General features: G+C 37.6%; 1 protein-coding gene across 1 annotated transcript in view; it reads left to right on the forward strand.

Moving 5' to 3' along the window:
- LOC140164510 (cilia- and flagella-associated protein 251-like) overlaps positions 1-24,519 on the forward strand; it is a 40,413-nt gene that overhangs the window by 1,040 nt on the left and 14,854 nt on the right. The window contains exons 2-15 of the mRNA XM_072187805.1: positions 3,591-4,216; positions 5,689-5,835; positions 6,615-6,718; positions 8,262-8,370; positions 11,293-11,451; positions 12,346-12,514; positions 12,907-12,997; positions 13,915-14,052; positions 14,647-14,776; positions 15,315-15,370; positions 15,693-15,752; positions 17,231-17,310; positions 22,291-22,430; positions 23,333-23,506. Coding sequence (XP_072043906.1) covers positions 4,052-4,216; positions 5,689-5,835; positions 6,615-6,718; positions 8,262-8,370; positions 11,293-11,451; positions 12,346-12,514; positions 12,907-12,997; positions 13,915-14,052; positions 14,647-14,776; positions 15,315-15,370; positions 15,693-15,752; positions 17,231-17,310; positions 22,291-22,430; positions 23,333-23,506 — 1,722 coding nt within the window. The 5' untranslated portion in view covers positions 3,591-4,051. The remainder of the gene's footprint in view (positions 1-3,590; positions 4,217-5,688; positions 5,836-6,614; positions 6,719-8,261; positions 8,371-11,292; positions 11,452-12,345; positions 12,515-12,906; positions 12,998-13,914; positions 14,053-14,646; positions 14,777-15,314; positions 15,371-15,692; positions 15,753-17,230; positions 17,311-22,290; positions 22,431-23,332; positions 23,507-24,519) is intronic.

The raw sequence follows: 24,519 nt of genomic DNA on the forward strand, positions 1-24,519 counted from the left end.
GTTGAACGTCGCCCTCTATAATAAGCAATGTGGACATACCTTACACAGCCGATCACGACACTCGACAGGCCGGCGATTGCATCAAAAATATTGCTAAAATTACAGTCACTTCAGCAAAATTTTAGACTGTCCAAAATAGGCAAATCTTGCCCAAAAGATACAGTTGACTCATCGAAATAAATTTCATCCAAATTTCAACATTTTATAACAGAATTAGTTTTTTCTTTCTTTATTGAGGGTAACAACTTCATTGACCAGCACTGCTTTCCATGTAAGTTCAAAAAAATTGCACAGCTGTCCGACTGAAAAATGATAGCAATGCAATCTAGCATCGAATGCGTAACAATCGTGTGCAAGTTCGAAGCTAGAGTTCTTGAGTAACTTTTGCCATGTTTGTAGCTTCCTTCCGTTTATAAAGTACAGACCACGTATGGATAATCACACTGCATTGGTGGCTCATGTGTGAGCAACACATGCTGAAATATCAGGTGCAATATATGCGTGTGCAAGTAAAAAGGTAGTCCGAGGTGCTCTGACGATAACACTCCGATCGCCAGGCAATCTACGTAGTAGGCCAGTGGGACAACGAAAACGCTACGTGAACGAGCTAGTAAAAAGGCTGCTGAAAGATGCTACTACACTAGTCTACATTACACTAGTACTACATTTTTGCTGTCATCATTCATGGTCATGGTTTTAGTAGAACTTTTTAGTCGAGCTCTACCGTAAGAATTTTCGTTCACCATCTTGTCCCCGGAACGGGAAGTTGTCGCATTAATGTGCGTGGTCATAAGTCGATACTGCTAACTTGTTTACTGATTGCTAAATTTTAAATGCATGATGGAGGTTACATGCCAAATTAAAAGTATATAAAGCTTAAAAAGCTTGCCGGGCTAGTTGAATTTATTCCATTTCAAATCGTTCTTGTTAATGATTTTATAATAAAGGGGCAGGGCAGGGCACCGACGGCAACTTCATCCGAAACGATCCGATATTCATAGCTATCACACAAGAAACAGTAATAAGTATAATCAAACAAGAAAGTATTCACTGATCATTCAATAAGGACTACCGGCCCACTGATAATGGAATGCAGCACCTCTTCAAGTTCTTGTTGAAGCTTTAAAATCAGATAGTTGTTCCACAGGGGTTTCAACTGAGTATTGGTCTGTAAACGGGGTCTTAGGCAGGATATGAAGGTTTGGGTGTGTAAATTAAAAACAGTGGGTGTGTAAATTTAAGATTTTTAGGCCATGTGGGCAAAACTGGATGTGTATTTACAAATTTGGGTGTATATATAACACTCCCTACATGGCTGGCTGCCTAAGCCCTTGTCTGTAAAGTTCTTTGACCACTTCTTGATTCTGCTTCTGATCAGGGGTAGCGCTAGAACAAAACACTCCAGAGTCCACAGGGATCCCCGAACTTGCAGAAAACTATTAGAGTCCACGTTCGGGTACTCCAATGTGGTAGCAAAACAGGGCTTTTAAGAGGCGAATGAAGGGTTTCCAGATTATGGGTAGGCCTACCGAACTACCGAAATAAGCATCACAGCTACAAAACAAACAGAGTTAAAAGTTGTGTCAAGTTGGGTCTTAATCATTGAGAGACGCATTTCATAGTAGTTTAAAAGGTCAGGGCAGGTATATGGGTAACAGGTGTTGGGTAATTAGAAATAGGCCTATCACAAGAACCGCCCGACCGAGAACCGCGAAATCTAGTTAACAATATTATTACATTTTGGTCTATTATAGAGCAACAATGGAAGCAAATAGTAGTGTTTCTTTCTGTTTTCTTCTTGATTTTTTTATTTGTTTTTCTTTCTTTTTAGGCCACGTGTTTTGAACTCGCCACCCTTAGCGTTACATCACAAATCAAGTTTCAAATTAGAATATCTCCACAACTATCAACCCTAAACTAGCAAAAGTATACATTTTTGGAAAGCTGAAGGCAAAAGCAATTTAAATATACACATTTCAACTCATTGTACAGGGTGGAATAAAAAAATCCAAATAAAAAATGGGTCACTTTTAATGCATTGCTTATTACTAACTTGCAGTTATAAACTGAAAGTAAACAACATTGATTTGGTTAGAGGTTAGGGGGAGCCTACTGACTTTGGAAAAAAAAAATCACAGCTGTTTGGTAATCTCTGAATACAGAGTGTCCCAAAATATGTTCAAATTTTTTTACAATTCAACATATTTTGAACTGAAACATTTTACCCCTAACCCATACAAAAAGAAGTAAGTCCATATTTAGATTCCTCATCAAATTTCCTCTCAGAAAATGTAAACTTTGACTATGATAGGATAAGTAATAAAAAATTTACAGCAACTTTTAGATTTTGAAGACATCCGCATTGCGTACTACAGTGTTTAATATGAAAACGGGTAGTTTTGTACATGTATAAAAGTTTGCATTTTATAGACTAAACCAATCATAAAGAGTTCAAAATGATTAAAAACAATTAGCAGAATTAATAATCTTTCAAAAGAGCTCTTTACCATGTCTGTAGCCCATATGGATGCAAAGATATGATCAGTTGATTCAACGCACACACACAAAATCTTTATTTCCCATAGACTTTGCACGCACCGCCACCGCCTCATCCGCCACCGCCTCATCCACCACCTCGGTCATTCTGAACTCAAACAACTCTAACTCCACTATCTTAGCTGATAAACAATTCTCCTTTGGAGGTCTGTTAGGGCACTCATTTAGCTACAAAATGACACCAAACACACTTCAATGCCTTTTGTTAAAGCAGAGATATAACAATTTGAACAAGTCTCGATTTGGAAAAGCGTAACAAAACCACCATTTTTGGGTGGCGAGTTCAAAACGTGTGGCCTTAAATTTACCTTTTTCTTTCTTTCTTTCTTTCTTTCTTTCTTTCTTTCTTTCTTTCTTTCTTTCTTTCTTTCTTTCTTTCTTTCTTTCTTTCTTTCTTTCTTTCTTTCTTTCTTTCTTTCTTTCTTGAAAAATAAAAATCTTTCTTTCTTTCTTTCTTTCTTTCTTTCTTACGATATTTATAGTCTTCGTAGGCCTAATCCCGTTATTCCATTCTGTATACTATAAACCATAACCCTGCGCGCAAGTTGGCTATGTGCACTTGTGCGTGTATTCTGTGCAAGTCAAGTGTTGCGCATCATGTATGCCGACATGCTAACGACGACGCGGTTTATGCTAGACATGTCCATGTGTAAAAACCATTAAATTTGTAATACTTGATTCAGAGTTTTTTTCTGATAACAAAAACAGTATACGTTCTGTGCATATTGAGAGTGTTGACAGTCCACTCTCTCAAAGCTGGCAATATTCATTTCATGACTTCACTGTAGTTTCTAGGTCAAATCTGTGTAGTTCGAAGGAACTCACCCGCCGCTTACAGTTGGTTTTTGTGGAATATCAATTTTAAACGAAGTCCTTGTTTATTTAGGAGTCTTTTTTTTCAAAAATTTGATCTAATTAATTTTATGGATTGAAATTTAACTTTGAATATTGTGAAAATGTAATTAATATTTTTCCTTATGTACATAAAATTCATTCAATTTGTAAAACATGCTTCTTTTTGACATAATTTACAGATAAGTGTTTTCTGCAATGGCGGATGAAGAAAAGGTACCAACACCCTCTGCGGAAGACCCACCACAAGATACGAACCCTGAGCCAGAAATGGAACAGAACGTACAAGATTCAGAAGAACCACAACCAAATGAGAATGCCAATAACGCAACAAGCCCAGCACCAGAAGAAGACAAGGAAGCCGATGGTGAAGCAGATCAACCTGCCACACCACCAGCTGGAAGCCCATCTCCACAGGAGGGTGTAGAGAATGAAGATGCATCAAAAAGTCCATCACCAGAGGATGGTGAGACAAATGAAGACCTTCCGTCTCCACCACAGGATGCTGAACAAGTAGACAGTGCAGAAGTGGAACAGCCTACAGGGAATGGAAGAACAACAAACACACCACAACCTGTAGAGGAAGAGAGGAAGTCTCCGATTGACACTGAGGAAGGCACTAGCGCTCCTCCTCCAACTGCAGATGCTACAAAGCCTCGTGAGCCAACACCGCGATAAGGAAGAGATGGCACAAGTCAGGGAAGAGTCACCGCCTGTGGCAGAAGAGAAAGCAGCTACTCCACAAGTAGCTCCTGCAAGTAGGAATTCAGTTGGGAGTCAGCCTGTACAAGCAGCTTCAAATGCTTTGGTATGTACATATAGGACATTGTTTTTGCATTGACAATGTGACAGATTTTGTTTAAATTTTTATCCATTAACAGGGATGTAAATCTTCAGGAAATTTTGCTGGGATCTTCCCTGTACAAAATATAAGGAAATATACATTTTCAGGAAATGTTAAAGCAGTTTCAGGAAATTATGTCAGTGCTTGTTTTCATCCCTGCAGTAAACTTGTTGGTTGTGTAATTATAATGTTATATTATGTAAAGATTAAAACCATCAGAGTACTAAAATATTACATTAGAGAGGCTCATGTGAAAATTAACCATGTGCTCTAAAGTCTCTGCACTTTTCAGGTAATTTGTTTATCCAGTTAACTTATAGTTGATCAGGAATGATTTAAAGGAGTATTTCGTGATCCTAGCATCCTCTTCTTATGACATTTTTCAGTACATATCCACAAAAAAAGCACATTCCCAAAATTTCAGTTGATTCCGATTTTGCGTTTGCGAAGTTATGCATGATTATGTGTATTACACTTAGAGAATAAGCGATAGAATTTTTATTTTGCCTATCCTCTCGTGTGATAGGCGACAGGCAGGTCCAATATTTTGAGTAGTGGATGCCGGCGCAGCCGGTATCCACTACGATAAAAATATTGGACCTGCCTGTCGCTCTATCATAGGTAGAGGATAGGCAAAATAAAAATTCTATCGCTTATTCTCATTCTTAGTTAGTTAAATATTATTTTAATAACTGTAAACAATTTTTAAAGCAAAAACTAAGTGACCGTCATAAAACTCCCTCATTATAAAATGAACGAAACTTGTTTACAACTTCACGTATTCCGCTGGCGTACTGCTAAGCGCGTTCGCAGTATTCCGCACTAGTCTCACGCATACAGCGCGATACATACGCACACCTCTACAAGCGTGTTTCGCATTTTCAAGACGCATGATGACGTGGGGTCGTCTACGGCCTGATAGACGGCACCCGAAATCATGCGATTGTCCAATCAGAAATGTGTCTACGAACTAGACCACTCCCACTGACTAAGAATGCTCCATAGACAATACGTTGTAATTTCGTTCTGGTGCACCAGAACGAAATTCAAATTTCGCGATATCTTTGCTAAACGAATTAATCTGCAAGAAATATTTTGTACATAAACATTATGTAGCCAGAGTATTCCAGCGATATAAAAATCTCAACTTTTTTGAGAAAAGTGGGGGATGAGGCTGTGGATCACTAAATGCCCTTTAATCAAGCTTCCAGCACAAACGTTTTTATAAATATCTTGCTATTCAGGCATCAACTTGACTGTATGACCCTCATCAGAAGTTAGCTTATTGGTATATCCACAATTTTGTTAGATTATTATTTTGTAAGACACTTAATTTCTGACAAGTATAGTTAGCTTAACACAGAAAACAGCTTAGCTTGTAATAATTTGTAAACTTGCACTAATTTCTGTCATATATTTATTTTTTGTTGTTGCAGAACTTGTCTTGGGCCTTTGGGGTAAATAAAAATGTACCCACCATCAACCTAACAGATCATCACAGGCAGATGGTTCTGTACACATGCGGCAATACAGCAGTACTCTATGACTATGCAAAGAACACACAAAGACTATTGCAAGGACATGTAAGTACAGTGGGGTAAACAGGAGGGACTGCTTCCCCCTTGTGATGTAACCCTTTCATTAAACATAGAAAAGGTTCTTTTTAAGATCCAAATAATCTTACACTCACTCGGAAATATTTCAATTCCTATCCAAAATTTTGATTACGCTATTGTAGTACATGTTTCTAAATGTTTGATGGCAATGTCACTCTTTGATTTTGATGTTGTTTCCAAACTTCCTGGTTGCCGTTATATTGATGAGTTGATCGTAGATCTTTTCTAATTTGTAAACACCCTCATGTTTGTTCATGGTGTTACACCCTGGTTTATTGATGAGTTGATCAAGTTACAACCAGAAAGTTTGGAAACAATATCAAGGCCAAACAGTGTTGCCGTTTTTAGAAACACCACAACAGAGTGATCAAGATTGGGAATTGAAATATTTACCAGATTAATACCAGAGTAATACCAGATTATTACTTGGATCTGAAAAAAATTAAACTTTTGTACTTGACTGAACTATAGTATAAACAATCTTGATGAATTTGTTTTAAGAGTAACCTTTTCATGTCTGCTAACTCACAATAATGATGGCAATAAAGTTCAAGGAGTATAACAAGTCTGAGAGTTTGTGCTACATACATGTATAAAGAGTTCAGTTCATAACATGATATGTATATCCAATGGCCAGACCTGCCTTTTGTAATTTGATACCATTATTTTCTGAAAAGGAAGTGCTAATTAGGAAGATGTTATCCAAAAATACAAATTAACACAATATATTTTTTTATCCATTACAGGCCAATGATATTTGCTGTACATGTGCCAGTCAGGACAAGCGTTGGGTTGTTACAGGTGATAAAGGCATTAATAGTATGGTCATCATTTGGGACAGCTATACAGGGTAAGTTTGGAATCCATGTTGGATACATCATTTAGGGCCCATACTGTAACTCGTTCAATGGGGGCTGAATCATTGTGGCTGCAGCTTGGCTGTTGAAAGCTGGGCATTGGTATAGGTATGACTCCTTAAAGCAAAGGAAACAGCACAGATATTGGCTTAGATTTGTCACTGAACTAAAGGCCCATTATACATATATTGCACAGCCTTCCCCATGAAGCTGTCCTAGTGTAGCCTTACTGCAGCGATAATGCTTAAGCTCCCATTGAATGTGGGATTCCTGTGCACTGATAATTAGGTATGGGCCCTACCTATACCAATGCCCAGCCTTCAACAGCCAAACGGGAGAGCGTGGCGCAATGGTTAGGGTACTTGCCTTTAGTGCGTGAGGTCCCGGGTTCGATTCCCGGCGGTGGCGATTTGCTGGGATATTGACTTGGAAAAAAAAGGCTGAAATTAATTGGCAACTTCTGTAGATTAAATTCAGACTTCCGCTCTCCCCATGGTTCATTTAGAATTGGGTAAATGAATCATGAAAGTACTCCGTCCTTCGGAGGGGCCGTTAAGCCGTCGGTCCTGTGTACAGAGAGCCATACCTGGACATGTATCTCGCAGCCAGTTTCGAAAAGAGTAGGGAGTTAACCCCTGACTGTTCCCAACCCGCCCGGTGTTCAATGGACCCCAATGGAAATAAGCTTCAATAGAGGCTTTCTTGGGTTATCCAGGGTTGTCAAAACCCGAACAAATCAAATCAAATCAAAACCCTAAATCTTTAGCTATTAGGGAATGATCATCCAATCTGCACGTCAACAAAGATGATGTGAAGTACAAGACACATAAGATCCTGAGCTTTGGTTTGGATGTTGTCAGTAATTACAATAGACCAACGCCCTCCAGGGTTTGGATGTCGTGTCTTAACGGTTGACACAACATCTAACTCCGTCCTGTGTTTCACTTGTTGATTATTATTGCATTATGTATTCCGTTATTATGTATAATTGGCCCATGTGGCTGTTGTGTAGGGTATCCCCGGTATACCAATTTAGGCATTCAATATTAACAATTCAAGTATTATTGTTCTATGCTATTATAATGTGCTGGTCTATCAGAAAATTTGTACAATGTGTATTGTGTACAGGTGCCACTCAATAGCAACACTGATTCAACTAATGATTGTAAATGGTTCCAATTAATGTGATTATGCATGATTTTACAGGGCTCTCGCCCCCTGAGTACGTATTTTGATTATTTGATGTAAATTGCTTGTAATTTCAAAGAATTAAGTTCAGGCTGACTGCATCGGCTCATCCTGTCATCATTTAGATGTTTCTTAAATATAAAAGTTCATCCAAATAACTGCTAGGCATCTAGCATTTCAGGGCCCCTTTTCACAAAGCTTTATGATCAATTTACCGTATGTAAGCCCCTATTATATCAATCATAAGATCAATCATAAGTCTTTGAGAAATGGGACCTTGTTGAGCCATGACACTATAGACTTTTTTAATTAGCTCAGAGTGCATGCAATTGGTGTGATTTTTTTCAGAACCCCAGTTCAGACCATCTTTGATGCCTATCCTGACATTGGTGTAGCATGTATGGCTATGACACCTGATGCCAAGTATCTGGTCACAATAAGTACCTCACCTGCTCAGGTAAGTTCCAATTGGCTATTCCAATTGAAATACATACACCCCCTATGGAAAACATGACCTTAATGTTCCACACAGGGAGTGTGAATTTCAAATGGGGATAACTGAATCTTCTACACAGGGAGTGTGAATTTCAAATGCAGGTTACCTTAAGGGCTGGGGTATGAACGTTTGGACAGTATTTATTTTGGGACATCAGAGCACATCGGACATATCAATTGCATTCTGAATACGAAGAATGTCATTCTGATATCAAATAATTTTGATTTTTGAAATTAGCAATTTAATACACATTTTATGGCAAATCATTAAAATTGATATTTTTGATATTTAACAGTACTTGAAGTAAACTTTATAAATCTGATGATTTATACTTAAAGTGTATGTAGGGGGATGAAAATTGACGATCAATTGAAAATTTTGACCTTTTCGTATTGAAGATATGGATTTTTTTTCCCAAAACACCAAAAAAATTAGGTCTTTTTGGGAAAAAAATCCATATCTTCAATATGAAAGGTCAAAATTTTCAATTGACCGTCGGCTTTTCCTCCCTGCTACATACACTTTAAGAATATATCATTAAATTTATATAATTTACTTCGAGGACTGTTATATATCAAAAATTTGAAAATTTGTATTATATTGTGATTTTCAAAAAATGAAAATTATTTGATATCAGAAAGACATGCTTCGTATTCAGAATGCAATTCGACAGGTCCGAGGTGCTCTCATGTCCCACAAAAAAATACTGTCGAAACGCAATAAACGCTCATTTTAGATCCCTTAATGAGTGACTCCATTTAAAATCTACACCCACAGTGTGGAAGATTATGTATTTCATAGGGGGGTGTGTGAATTTCAACTGGAATCGCCCAGTAGTTTGCATATCGCTATGTATGGATAAGGGTGAAATTACATGGTGTGAATCATTCAATTAGGTTGCAGTCACATTCATGTACAAAACAAATTTTTTATTTCATACAAACAGGAGCAAATACTGTGCACTGATTGAGATAAAAGGTATTAAAACATTAGTAAAGATTGTGCAAACCAACAACTGAAAGTTATAGCCAAACAATTTGTCTGCTCAGTGCAAGAAGTAGGTAAGTGAAATAGCTGCCATGTGTTAGATGACTACAATATACAGGGTGCAGCTATTTGCACTTCCCACTTCTGGCACCAAGCAGTCGAATTTTGAGACTTAAGATTAAGGGGGTACTACACCCTCGATAAATTTGTGTCTATTTTTGCATTTTTCTCAAAAACTAATAACACAGTGGTAACAAAAGTTTTATATGTTATAGGGGCAAGGAATCCAATTACTACACTGGAATTTCAGTGACCCAAGACAGGCAGTTCTTTATTTATGATAAGAAATTAGGTACCGCTAGGGTGTACCTCATTTCCGATCATATATACTGAACCGCTTGTCTTGAGTCACTGAAATTTCAGTGTAGTAATTGGGATCCTGCCCCAATAATCTACATAACTTTTGTTACCAGTGTGTTATTATTTTTTGAGAAAAATGCAAAAATAGTCAAAAATTTACCACAGGGTTGTAGTACCCCCTTAAGTTCCCTAAGTGTTCCTTTGGTTCTATTGATAATGACTGATAATAATTTGCTGTTGTGGTGACTTGATGTACATCATAAATACTAGGCTGGTTAGAGGAACTGCCACAAGAGGGATGTGATGTGGTACGTACTGATACTCTCCAGATGAATCTAGAAGGTAGATTATTCATCAAATGTTCCCCCAGTTTCAACTTCAATCAAAATTGTTCATTTACTGTATGTCTTCAATATCCACTAATTCACTTTTTTGATCCCAAAGAATGTTTTAATTTATGTAAGGATTGGCTTTTTAAAGCATGACAGTAATACCAAAGCAGATGCTTATTGAACTAATAATTAGGGGAGATTGGGGTTAGTTGAAACATTTTTCACAAAATCGTCTTTTTAACGAAAACCGATTACTTTCAAGAAACACTAACCATATCAGTATAAACATATACATACATGCTACAAATACAGCCTTAAATTTTATTGGACCTGCTTATGATTATTCATATAATCCAATTTGAAAATTTGAAAAAAAGTGTTTCAACTAACCCCACCCCTGGGGTAAGTTGAAACATAGGGTAAGTTAGTTGAAACATGGCTTGTAAAAATTTCAAAATAATTATTATTGTGTTGTTAGGGTTATACTTCCCTTGAAGGCACCCTTTTATACAATCAGTGTGAAAAAAATGAATAAATAAATATGTGGGAGCGCGGGTCAATACTTTGGACACAAGGTGACGAGTGTCACCATGGACAAAAATATGAGAAGCCTAAAATATTATAAAATGTACTTTCTGTGTGCACTTTTTGCTTGTATTATTGCTTTTTAACCATATTAAAGCAATATTGAAGAAATGGTAAACATGTTACAAATTTTAAAAAGTCAAATTTTTAACCATATTTTTCTATGCGATTTTCACGTTTCAACTAACCCCACCTCAAAAGTTTCAACTAACCCCGATGCCTATTTTTACATTTCAAAGTTCATTACACAAAATAAGAAATACAATAAAACTTTTATTTAACATTATTCTGGGACTTACTACTAGTGCTTATGATACTCAAAAAATAATCCCCTGAATCCTCAAACAACATGGAGATAATGCATCTTTTCTGAGGGGTATAAAAATTAGTCAGCAAGTCAAAAAACAGATATTCCTTTCCCAAGCCAACACTGGTGGGGCATCAGTGCTGTTGCTAATTTGGTGGATGACCCTTACTAATACCTATTACTAGGTGCCAGTATTTTACCAAATTAATTTTTTGTGTCAGAAAAAAATACAATGTTTCAACTTACCCAGTGTTCCAACTAACCCCAATCTCCCCTACACTTATGACTTTTAACTGAATGCTGTTTCCACAGACTGTATCACTATGGGACTGGACTACAGATGGAGAAACTCCTATTTGCAGCTGTGAGTTAAGTGAGAGCTACGGTATGCAATCCTATGTATATTTCAACCCTGAAGACACCACACAACTTGTGTCAAATAGCGACAACCAAGTCATCTTCTATTCATGGGTATGTCTATATTTCAGCAAATCGTTCTGCACAGGGCAGAACCTTAACTTTTTTTAGCACTAGCCACCCAGGTTTGTAACTCAGAAATTTTACAAATAATGTCCATTCAGACTTACTGCAATCAGGCACTACATTTCTGATTTGTCCAATGCCCTTGACTTTACATGTAAACATTAATTACAATACAGTGTTTAAGTGACTTATTTACCTTTTTGTACTAACTCGCCTCTAACTGATTTGCAAAATCGGCTTACTGCTATTGATTTTAGTTGGTTTTAGTCTCTCAGCCCCGGTAATTTAATAATTTTTCACATCCTATATCCACTTCAGTCATGGTTACCACGCAAGTTATGCTAGGGATGCAAGGAATTCACTAATAGCACACATGCTTACTATCAAAAGTTTCAAAACTGTCTCTTATTTGGCCTGGGGATCAGGTACCTATTTATATAGGGATCCTGTAGCCAAGCCCTTTGAAGTGACATAAAAGCAACAGAGCAAATCATTGAGAGGGTACAAGCCATACCACGGAATGTAGGCACGTTACCTATGGGGGTCGACGCTATGTCAGGTTTGCGTGAGAGAACTCGAAAATAGCGCAAGTAGCGCGAACATGCGCAAAAGAAACTTTGCACGTATGAGCGATGACGTCAGGTCTGAATGCTGTACCGGCGTCACCTGAATTTGAGTACGCCTTACAGGCATGGAACATTCCAATTTATGTGTTTATTAATCTATGGTACAAGCTAATATGCATGGCATACAGACTCCTCCATTGTATTTGTTCACATTGTATCACAAATTACACAACACAAAGTTTTTTTCCAGTCAGTTTACTTTCACAAATCCAACTCATTTTATGTAACTTCAAATTTTCTTGTGTTGACATTTCAGAAAGGAGGGGAGTTAGTATTCTTTGCTCCACCACTGACAGACCAGGAGTTCAACCGTGTAGTTGGCAACTACAGTCAGTCCATATTCTGTAGTAATAGTAGTAGAGCTTTGACTGCAACATCAGTAGGAAATGTAGTAGTATGGGACAACAATAGACCAAATTCAGGAGGTAAGTTGTGACGCATGCAAACATTTTATGATTCTACTGTCATCCGTACATGCATACATGTATTATGTATACTTTCGAAAAAGTTCTGACTATGCCACTGTTCTTCAATACACGTACATGAGGAACACCAGAAAGTCCCTCCCTTGCATTGGATGTCACCAATATAAGGATGCACTGCACTAAAATGAATGATTAAATATTTTTACACATAATTATGAAAACTGTAAAAATAACCACCCATGTTAAATGATTTACAAAACACCCAGTGCGCTTAATGGAACAAATGCAGTACTAGTACTTGGTAATACTTGAGACAAATTTTTGGTATATTTGTCTCAGATAAATACACCATCACATCTGCAAGTAACAAACTTTTTCTCTCTCTTGTAAAGTTCCCAGCTTGGAGCCATCTCCCAACAAGAAATGTTTCAAACTTGTGCGGTTACAAGAAAAAGGGATTACAGTTCTTACTACAACAGACAGGTAAGGATATAATCAAGTTATTGAATTGTTTTAAGAAAGAAGTAATGCTTGTTTTGGGAATTCTTACGGATGAGTTATATTATATTTTGATTGATCATAGACATAAAATGATGCACATTTACAGTTTGTGGCAGAGAGGAACGGCAGTTGTGTACGTTTTGAGAGCGTGCACAGTGTAAACACAGAAGCGGGGTTCTGATTGGCTGATTCAATTGTCTTGTAATCATAACAACAGACCAATAATCTGATTAGCTGATTACTTGGGTGGCGCAGATTGGTGCGCTTGAAGGAAACACAAGGCTCCGCGTATGTTGTGCATTAATTTAATTTACAGGGCGCTCGCGTCAATCTGAGCAAGGGACTGCCATTCTTCTTTGAAACCAAGTGTAAGATCAAATGTACATACTTATTTCATGTGAATATCGTAGCTTCCACAATCTCTGTAAATGAAGCATTTGGACACGCAGTGCATTATGCCTGCAGGCTTGTGTGACACCATTATTTCAAATGATTTTATTATTTGAATTTCAATTTGAGTGACTCTTGAATATGACGGCGTTGAACTTAGTAGCCTATCTAATTGCCGGACCACAAGTCATGAAAGAATTGATGATTAGGACTTTTCAGAAAGAAGTTAAATATTTTATTCTGTATTGAATTCATATTATGTTATTGTATAAATTGTATATATGTTGAACACATAAAGCCAATGGGTAACAACGCAGCTGCATCTTCAGTGAAGGAATTCTTAAAGTAGTATAATAGTAGAGAGAAAACTTCATAATAATGATGCAGAGCAATGACATAATTGTCAATAAGCATGCATTTGCAATTCTCTAAAACAAGTAACCTGTTTTTTACCACAAACTCAAAGTTGTTTGTTTTTGTTTTTGTGTCTCATTTTGTGTGCATTACAGATATGTTGTAACAGGTGATGTGAGTGGCCATGTAAAGTTCTATGATCAGCAGTTACGTATGTCAAACTGGTACAATGAGTTTGGTGTAGGACCTATCAACTCCATCTCATTTGCATATGCCGCACAGTTTACTCCATTGTAAGTATAGTTTCTGATTGATACAAAAGCAAGAGTTACACTTCTTGCCTGCTAAGAAGAATTACAGCACTTGTTTACATTAGTAGCGTGTACACAATGAAAACATGGATATGGGGTCCATATTGGCTAGTAAACCACCATTAGTCCACATTTACTCGCACCTTTGATGCAACTTGAGTTTGTTTGCACTTGCACTTCTTTTTGTAATTGTCCAAATTGCAGGCAAACTTAATTTAACCTGCATTTTTCTCACTTCCCTTTTTGGATTTGGTGGGGCAGTCTTTAGAGGTGCATAGCACCTGTTTGCTCCAGCCATTCACTGGACCTTTTTTTTTAATTGTTCCTTTTATGATATTGTGTAATTTTTGATGTATCTTGTTGTGCAATATAATATTTTGTAATTCTGTGCCAGAGATAATGTGTAATAAATAAATAAAATAAATAAAAGAATACTGTACCGGTAATTTTCCTATACGATCCAATGCAAAGTTTCCCCCAGGTCTGTAGAAGATGAATGTTTGAAGGAGCAAAAACTTAGATATCTGGCTGACTGAATTATTAACATTGTCTCTTAAATATTTCAATCATTTTTAGACCCAGAGAAGACAGTGATTATCCTCCAGATGCTACAATCAATGCCAGTCAGTTTGTCACCAGAAATTATACATTAAGTACAACAACAGCTCAGGTAGCACTTATTGTGGCAGATGGCTCCAGAGTAAAGGTCAGTGCTATTATAGGGGTAGATTGATCCAGGAATGTGTCCAAACTTTTTTTACACCCCCTCCAATGATTGTAATGTTCTTATCATTAGCATGTAAGTGGGTGTTAAGGTACAAGTCTAGGGGATGGACTGATTTGGATATGGTGAAAAGACTGAATAGAAAGAGTAGCAGATAAGTTATGATATATTGTTATGGAAATGAAATTTGAGATAATGCTTCCATGTTGAATTAAATTTCATGGACTAATATTGAACTTTTCACAATTGAATAAAGCATTCAGATTTTGCAAGTGAAATGATTTTATTTTATGTTCTTTATTTTTTCATGCATGATTTTATTGATGTCTTGAAAACCAGATCACAAAGTCCCTGCCCTTTTTGATATGACTTGGCAGATTTTCATGTTATATCTGAAAGGCCAATTGTGAAGTTTTGTATGAGACATTAATTCCTTGTCCCACCTACATTGTAAAAGTCTGAAAGACAATAAGATTAATGAGCCTTTATTGATTTTCATTTGATTGTTATCTGCTTTCAGATGATCCATGCAGAGCATGATGCAGCTATCCATTCAATGGCTGCCCACCCTACTGAGTAAGTAATTCCTACATAATACCACATCCATGTTTATATTAATTTTTTTTTTTTTTCAACTTCACAAATTCTTATATGATTTTGAACACTGACAGTGTTTTTAGAGTATGCCATGTTTCACTAATTCTTATGCAAATTAGTGACCAACACCTGTTTGAACTATTGACTTTAAATTATGCAATCTTTTGTTATCAAGTGAAGATGATAAAACTGATATTTTAATATTGAGTACTTGTTTGCTGAATTGATTTTCAGCATGGGTTTGTTCAAAGGAAAATTTATTCTTATCGATATATCAAATTTAATACTTGTTTATTTTTAGACCGTTTATTGCTATTGGTAGCTACTCGGGACTTTTGAAGATATGGAATTACAAAACAAAGTAAGTTCAAGCATGGAAATTGTCAGAGGTTAATAACTGAATATGAATTTGTTGCAGTGCAAATGACAAAAATCAATACATGCCCCTTTTAGAACAATGCCCCATCGTGATGGGAAAAAATTTACAGGCTGGTGCATTTATTTTTGTCATTTGCATATCAACAAAATAATATTCATTAACCTTGTTCATTAACATCCTATAATCATCGTTATAAATATATTTTGTTATTAAGGTGGTACTAAATGCACCTCCTGTTAAATATTCTGAATAATTTTGCATTTTTCTCAACAAATAACTACACACTGGTAACAAAAGTTAATGTATACTATATGGGCAAGAAAGCCAATTACTTCACTGAAATTCCAGTGAATTAAGACAAGTGGTTCATTATATAGGCTATATGTTAAGAAATGAGGTACATTCTAGCTGTACCTCTTTTCTTATCATAAATAATGCACCGCTTGTCTTGAGTCACTGAAATTCCAGTGTAGTAACTGGATTTCTGGCCCCTATATAATATACATAACTTTTGTTACCAGTGTGTTATTATTTTTTGAGAAAAATGCAAAAATAGTCACAAATTTATCAAGGGGTGTAGTATCGCCTTAAGGTATAAGAAAATTACCAAAATTAAAAGTAAAGTAAAACTTTGTCATTGTCTGTCCAGAATTGCTCACCTGTAATTAGATTGACCAAGCCAGCTCTTTGTAGATGGGAGCGCTTCATGCAGTAATGCGCCAACATGAATTAGAGCATAAAACACACTTATCTAAGATCTGCCTTTATTCCCTCATGATTATCATAATACTATTTACAGAGTGTTCGTCTGTCCGCATGCTATCGTGTGCGCGCAGAGGGCTATCGCGCAGAGTGACCGTCTGTCCATGAGCTATCGAGTATTAACGGGTGTGTGCTACGGAGTATTTCAATACGGAACATGTACATAGGCTTATTTCATTATTTTAGTAACGGCCTACATCCAGATACTAATTTTCGGGGTCCTCCAATGTAGTAGCAGGACAATCAGGGCTTGGAAGAAGTGAACGATGGGTTTCCAAATTATGGGTACCAAAGTACATTGTAGGTTAAGCCTCATAGCTACAAAACAAGAGTTGTGTCAAGTTGGGTCTTGACCATTAAGAGATGAAGGCCTATATCATAGTAGTTTAAAAGGTCAGGACAGGTATATGGGTAATGGGTGTTGGGTAATTAGAGATATGCCTATTATGAGGCATATTCTCAGAGCTTTATTTTGCTGAAAACCCCATCATAATAATAATTGGACTTAAGGTTCCAGAGTTATGGCCATTTTAGTGTTGCTCAGAACAATAAAATACAAAGGAAGTTGAATACTATTATTGGTTATATCCCAAAATCAATATTACCGACATCTAACTCATTTTGCTTGATCGCATCACATATGCACAAAAGCACCTTTCACTGTTGTATTAAATGTTGTACTGGTGGATTCATTTCAGGACTTTGGTAGCTTCCAGAACGTTTCCAAGAGGTCATCTCGTCAGGTGCTTGGCCTTTGACCCCAAAGGGATGTATTTAGGTAAGTTTTACTATATACTCGGGGAGCTAGAGGCACCTCCTGTGCATCCCCCCCAAGACTAAACCAAACCAACTTTTTTAGGTTCCTGAGATGACCCCAAAACATAATCAGAATGTTCCCAAAAATATAAACTGGCCCCAAGTGGGTTTTTCCAAGATGGCGTCCAAAATGGCCCCCAAATGCAGGTAATCACTATAAATGACCATATATGAATACTTTTTCTGAATCAAACTAACTTTTCTAGCTTAATTAAAGAGCCCAACATAAACTCAAGTTGATATAACGGATAAAACGTCTCAAAAGTCAGTGTATTTTCAAAATGGCGCCCAAAATGGCCGCCAAATGCAGGTAATCACTATAAATGACCATATATAAATACTATTTCTGAATCAAACTAACCTTTTTAGCTTAATTAAAGAGCCCAGCATAAACTCAAGTTGATATAAAGAAAAGGAATTCCCAACAGTCAGTATATTTTCAAAATGGCGCCCAAAATGGCTCCAAATACTGAAAAAAAAGACTATAAATTATCATATAACAGGATTTTTCTGCACCAAACTATAACTTTTTGGCTTGATTTAGGGCCTAATATACTTCTAAGATAAGATAAAGGGAAAAAGCATCCCAGCCATCAGTATCCTTCTGTGATATAGCACCTAAAGTGGCCGCCGAAAGTGGCACCAATACTAAAAGTGACTAAAAATTCTCAAATATTAATGCTTAGTCAGTCAAATATAAAGTCAAACTTGAGACATCTTTGTCCCTGAATAAGAAAAAAACAATTCAAATATTACATCACTGATGATATAAATAAATAAATGGGAGTTTCCTATAGCGGGTGTATACTTTTCTCGTTATTGCACAGGTTAGCATCAGGAATGACATATGTAAATAAATAGACATTTTCTAAAGCGAGTGTCCACCGCTTTCTACTCACAAACATTTAAACCTGTGAAAAATGAATATATAGCAAGTATTCTTTTCTCAATATTGAAGAGGTTAACATAATTAATGACATAAAGTGCCCACTATGGTTTCCGAGAGTGTGTGGTTCCCAGTAGTTTCTCTCCCTATATGGATAATACAGGCACAAGTATCCCAGATCTGACCACACTCTTAAAACCATGCCTCCCCGAGCCGGCACCAAGCAGGGGCGCCAGCACGAAGGAGGAGACCAGCGCGCCCGGCCGGGCCACCGCCCCTGCCATCCTAGTCACAACAGGATTCCAAGACAAATCCCTGCAGAGGGCGAGGCCAAGGCGTCCAACACCATCCGCCTCCGGGAGCCCTACACCAAGGAATTGGAGGCCAGGATGACTACCAGCAGAATCTCCGCGGCCGGAAACCGCGATGGATTGGCATCCAGCTGCCCCGGCCTAAAAGCATGTCCCATGCAGAGGCCCACACCTCGATCTTCAGTAGGTCCCTGCCGAGAGATGCAGCAGCAGCTTGTCTGTCCTCTCTAGACTCGATAAAGGTCATCAGGGTAATACCGTCGGCATACAAGATGGAACCATTTGTCAGCCTCCGAGAGACGACACCAATGAACATTACAAACAGGAGAGAACCAAGGACGGACCCCGCGGGACACCAGTACCGACTGGATGACCTGCCATTCAGCACTACCTTCACGGAGTGGCCCGAGAGGCAGTCAGCCAACCATACCAACAGCCCTCCAGAGAAGCCAAGAGCAGAGAGCCTCCCCAGGAGTCCAGGGTGCCAAACTCGGTCGAATGCTTTGCCGACGCCCAGGCAGACAACGCAAGCCTCTCCCCTGCTGCCCAAAGGCGCTGGTGAGGCATGAGGGAAACATAAGCGAGGGCATCTGATGTCGAGTGGACAGCTCTGAAACCAAACTGCCGTCTAGACATCAGCCTCCGATCGCCGAAATGTCTCCACACAGCCCCGTTGACCAACTTCTCCATGATCCCGGAGAGAACAGGGAGGAGAGAGACGGGCCGGCAGCCCGGAGTGCCCGTCCCTTCTTGAAACATGGGACCACACGGCAACCCCCCCACCGGGCCGGCATGCGTTCTCGCCGAAACAGCTGGAAGAGCCGCGCGAGAGGAGTGGCCAGCCTAGGTACCGCAGCTCTCAGAACCAGCGTGGGAATCCCATCAGGCCCACCTCGCTGACATCCAACCCTGTCAGCTGTCCCCTTACCCTCCCAGGCCAGAAAGCCACACTGGAGCACCGGCGGCCGCCCCCGGCGGCAGGCGAGGGAACTGCTTGCCACCCTCAGCCTCAGCAATGGCTAATCCGTCACCAGCTTTACACGTTCGTGAGTAGAAAGCGTGGACACCTGCTATAGAAAATGTCATTATCTATGTTAACCTCTTCAACAGTGAGAAAAGAATACTATATATTCATTTTTCACAGGTTTAAATGTTTGTGAGTAGAAAGCGGTGGACACTCGCTTTAGAAAATGTCCATTTATTTACTGATGTCATTGCTGATGCTAACCTGTGCATTAGTGAGAAAAGTATACATCCGCTATAGGAAACTCCCATTTATTTATTTATTTATATCATTAGTGATGTAATAGGGAGGAAACAATATTTGTTATATATTTGAATTGGGTTTTTTTCATTCAGGGTCAAAGATGTCTCAAGTTTGACTTTATATTGACTGAATAAGCATTAATATTTGAGAATTTTTATTCATTTTTAGTATTGGTGCCAATTTTGGCGGCCACGTTAGGTGCTATCACAGAAGGACACTGATGGCTGGGATGCTTTTTCCCTTTATATTATCTTAGAAGTATATTAGACCCTAAATCAAGCCAAAAAGTTATTGTTTGGTTCAGAAAAAATCCCGTTATATGATAACTTACAGTCTTTTTTCAGTATTTGGCGGCCATTTTGGCGCCATTTTGAAAATATACTGACTGTTGGGAATTATGTTTCTTTATCTCAACTTGAGTTTATGATGGGCTCTTTAATTAAGCTAAAAAGGTTAGTTTGATTAAGAAATAGTACTCATATATGGTCATTTATAGTGATTACCTGCATTCGGCAGCCATTTTGGGCGCCATTTTGAAAATACACTGACTTTTGGAACGTTTTATCCTTTATATCAACTTGAGTTTATGTTGGGCTCTTTAATTAAGCTAGAAAAGTTAGTTTGATTCAGAAAAAGTATTCACATATGGTAATTTATAGTGATTACCTGCATTTGGGGGCCATTTTGGACGCCATCTTGGAAAAATCCACTTGGGGCCAGTTTATATTTTTGGGAACATCATGATTATGTTTTGGGGTCATCTCAGGAACCTAAAAAAGTTGGTTTGGTTTAGTCCTGGGGGGATGCACAGGAGGTGCCTCTAGCTCCCGGAGTAATACCCGAGTATATTTAAAAGATGATAGGAATTTTTGATTTTAGTATTAATGTGTCATTAATGATAAGGCTGTCCAATATTTTGAGAGTCTTCATGAACACTGAACAAAGCTTTGACCTGCTTTGGCGCGATAGGCCAATCAGATTGCTGATCTGCTGAATTGAATTCAATTGAATTGGACAATTGTGAGGGCTATTCCAGTTGAAATCCAATACACCTCCTGTGGAAGACCTAGCCTTGATCTCCCACACAGGGGATGTAGATTTCAAACAGAGTCACCCATACAGGTAATCCCATTTGAAATTCACACTGTATGGAAGATTAAGATCATATATAGATTTCAAATGGAATAACCCTATGGTGTTGATATTTTGGATATTGAAACTTCATTTCTAACCAGATATAGTAATACTATTCATAACGTTTACAGCTATTGGGTTTACCAATGGATATGTGTATATCCTAGACAGTCTGACATTAGATAATGAAGTACCGGAACCATTTAGATACAGTCGTGATGCAGTGACTCAATCAAACTGCAATGCTGACCAGATATAATAATACTATTCCTATCATATACAGGTATTGGGTTTACCAATGGATATGTGTATATCCTAGACAGTCTGACATTAGATAATGAAGTACCGGAACCATTTAGATACAGTCGTGATGCAGTGACTCAATCAAACTGCAATGCTGACCAGATATAATAATACTATTCCTATCATATACAGGTATTGGGTTTACCAATGGATATGTGTATATCCTAGACAGTCTGACATTAGATAATGAAGTACCGGAACCATTTAGATATAGTCGTGATGCAGTGACTCAATCAAACTGCAATGCTGACCAGATATAATAATACTATTCCTATCATATACAGGTATTGGGTTTACCAATGGATATGTGTATATCCTAGACAGTCTGACATTAGATAATGAAGTACGGAACCATTTAGATATAGTCGTGATGCAGTGACTCAATCAAACTGCAATGCTGACCAGATATAATAATACTATTCCTATCATATACAGGTATTGGGTTTACCAATGGATATGTGTATATCCTAGACAGTCTGACATTAGATAATGAAGTCGGAACCATTTAGATACAGTCGTGATGCAGTGACTCAATCAAACTGCAATGCTGACCAGATATAATAATACTATTCCTATCATATACAGGTATTGGGTTTACCAATGGATATGTGTATATCCTAGACAGTCTGACATTAGATAATGAAGTACCGGAACCATTTAGATACAGTCGTGATGCAGTGACTCAATCAAACTGCAATGCTGACCAGATATAATAATACTATTCCTATCATATACAGGTATTGGGTTTACCAATGGATATGTGTATATCCTAGACAGTCTGACATTAGATAATGAAGTACCGGAACCATTTAGATACAGTCGTGATGCAGTGACTCAATCAAACTGCAATGCTGACCAGATATAATAATACTATTCCTATCATATACAGGTATTGGGTTTACCAATGGATATGTGTATATCCTAGACAGTCTGACATTAGATAATGAAGTACCGGAACCATTTAGATACAGTCGTGATGCAGTGACTCAATCAAACTGCAATGCTGACCAGATATAATAATACTATTCCTATCATATACAGGTATTGGGTTTACCAATGGATATGTGTATATCCTAGACAGTCTGACATTAGATAATGAAGTACCGGAACCATTTAGATATAGTCGTGATGCAGTGATGCATTGCACTTTCTCACTTGACTCACAATGGATGGCTACAGCTGTGAGTATTGTTTCAATTGTAATTCAGTGACTTACTAACTTACTACACATTCTTACATTCCCTGAAATGAATGACTTTCACATCGAGTATCAAACAAATTGTTTGAAGCAGCTAATGGTACTGTGACTATATGTGACATAATCAAGGGGAATGAGTCACATGTCGGCCCTGGTAGAAAATGAGTTTTACACATGTTAAAGAGGACATTTAGAGCTTTCAGAAACTGAAAACCCCATGTTGATACGGCCTTTCTTTGTGAAGTTACATCAATTTATCAATCGCTGAAAACAATATAAAACAAGAATTTTAACACTTTCTTTGCCAATATCTCAAAATCAATATTATCGACATCCGACTCATTTCCCTTGATCGTGTCACATATTCTTATTCAGATTAGATGGTGACAAGAAAGTATACCTTTTCTCTCTCAAGTTCGGATGCCTTCACTTTCGGCTGAGTGTCTTACAGAGTATGGAGAAGTTTTAATGTTTTTATTTTGTTGGTGATGGGATTTTCAGAGAAGGGTTAAAAGACATTGAATCTTCATTATGCTCATGAAAATTCCAGAAATGAATTTCAAAAGTTGTAGAATGTTTTTCAAAGAGAAAGTGAAATGAATGTTAAAGAGAGAGGGAGAAAAAAGTGTGTGTATACAAAAGTGGTAAATACAGCTGGTATATGATGACCGGTGTTGAGAGGGGGCAGATATTAAGTATGTTGCTGTATCTGTTGGTCTGGAAGTGTGTGTTCATTAAATTTTAAAATTGAAGACTTGGGAACTCAGAGTTAGGAATTCGGTCATTTTACTTTGATGATGAATTGTTGTGAAATGCAGAACAATATTTGACAGTCGCTTTTAGATTGAATGAAGTTTTATTTTATTTTCCTTATTATTATTTTAGGATGCCGATTACTGTGTGACATTATTCAAGAGGGAGGCAGCTGATAGTGAATATCCATGGTCATATTTGGGCAAACATAGGGCACATTATAAACCTATTAGAGGCCTATCATTTGGACTCAAATTAGACACCACAGCACCAAGACTTATCTCTGTGGGAGAAGACAGATCACTGGTGAGTTAATATTAGTGTTCGCCGTAGAAGTGATGATGTTACTGGATTAAATACCATAGCAATTGGCTCAAACAATTTTTGAATATACCGCACTGCACTAGTACGGTCACACGGTACCTCTGCATTGAACCATATCAAAGAACAGGGATAAAGACCTGAATCATAATTCTATAGAATATTCATATGCTGATCATTAGCACTTGTAAGATTAGTATCTTTGAAAAGAGTGGTATTGTATTCAATCTATGATTGCAGACATACACATAATGTGATGAGTGCAACCTGCTTGTAGTGCAGGGTGATATATTCAAAAATTGTTTGAACCAATTGCTAAGGTAGTTAATCCTGTTACATCATCACTTCTACCATGATTCTGTTCTGCTATGTGATGGCTGAACTCCATTTGTATCCTAGTACTACAAAACAGTGAACAAGTCGTGTTTTTTATGCAGTTTTGATGCAGAAGAAATCACCATAAAATAAGCTTTAACATTAAACCAAAATCATATTTGTCAAGATATATTCTATAATGCATTTCATCTTGTCAAAACCAATAATTAATTACTGACATGACAAGTTTTTACCATCTTGGGCAATAGCCATCTTCAGAGTGATCATCCAAGATGGTCAAACTGTCAGGTCAGTAAATGATATTTGGTTTTGACAAGATGAAATCTGTAGCATGGATTTCTACAAACATAATGAACCTCTTCAAGAGTAATAATTGTCAAGATATTAATGATTTTGTAAAGGGTATCTTGGTCTCTTTAAACTTTTGTACCACATAATCAAGTTGAGTCTTGGTGTTAAATGGACCAAAGAGAATTATGCACATTGCAATATTGGTACATGTACATGTAGGACGGTTATTCTGGCTAGCCTGGTAAAAAGCCATCTGGGGCAACTACCCCACATTACACCACTGGTTTGATGTTTCGGTGAAGCTGATGTATTTCTCTGTGACAAACAGTATACATTCAGGAAGATATATTCTGTGAAATATTCCACCTCAG

Source organism: Amphiura filiformis, chromosome 11 (assembly GCF_039555335.1).
Source record: "Amphiura filiformis chromosome 11, Afil_fr2py, whole genome shotgun sequence".
NCBI lineage: Eukaryota > Metazoa > Echinodermata > Ophiuroidea > Amphilepidida > Amphiuridae > Amphiura > Amphiura filiformis.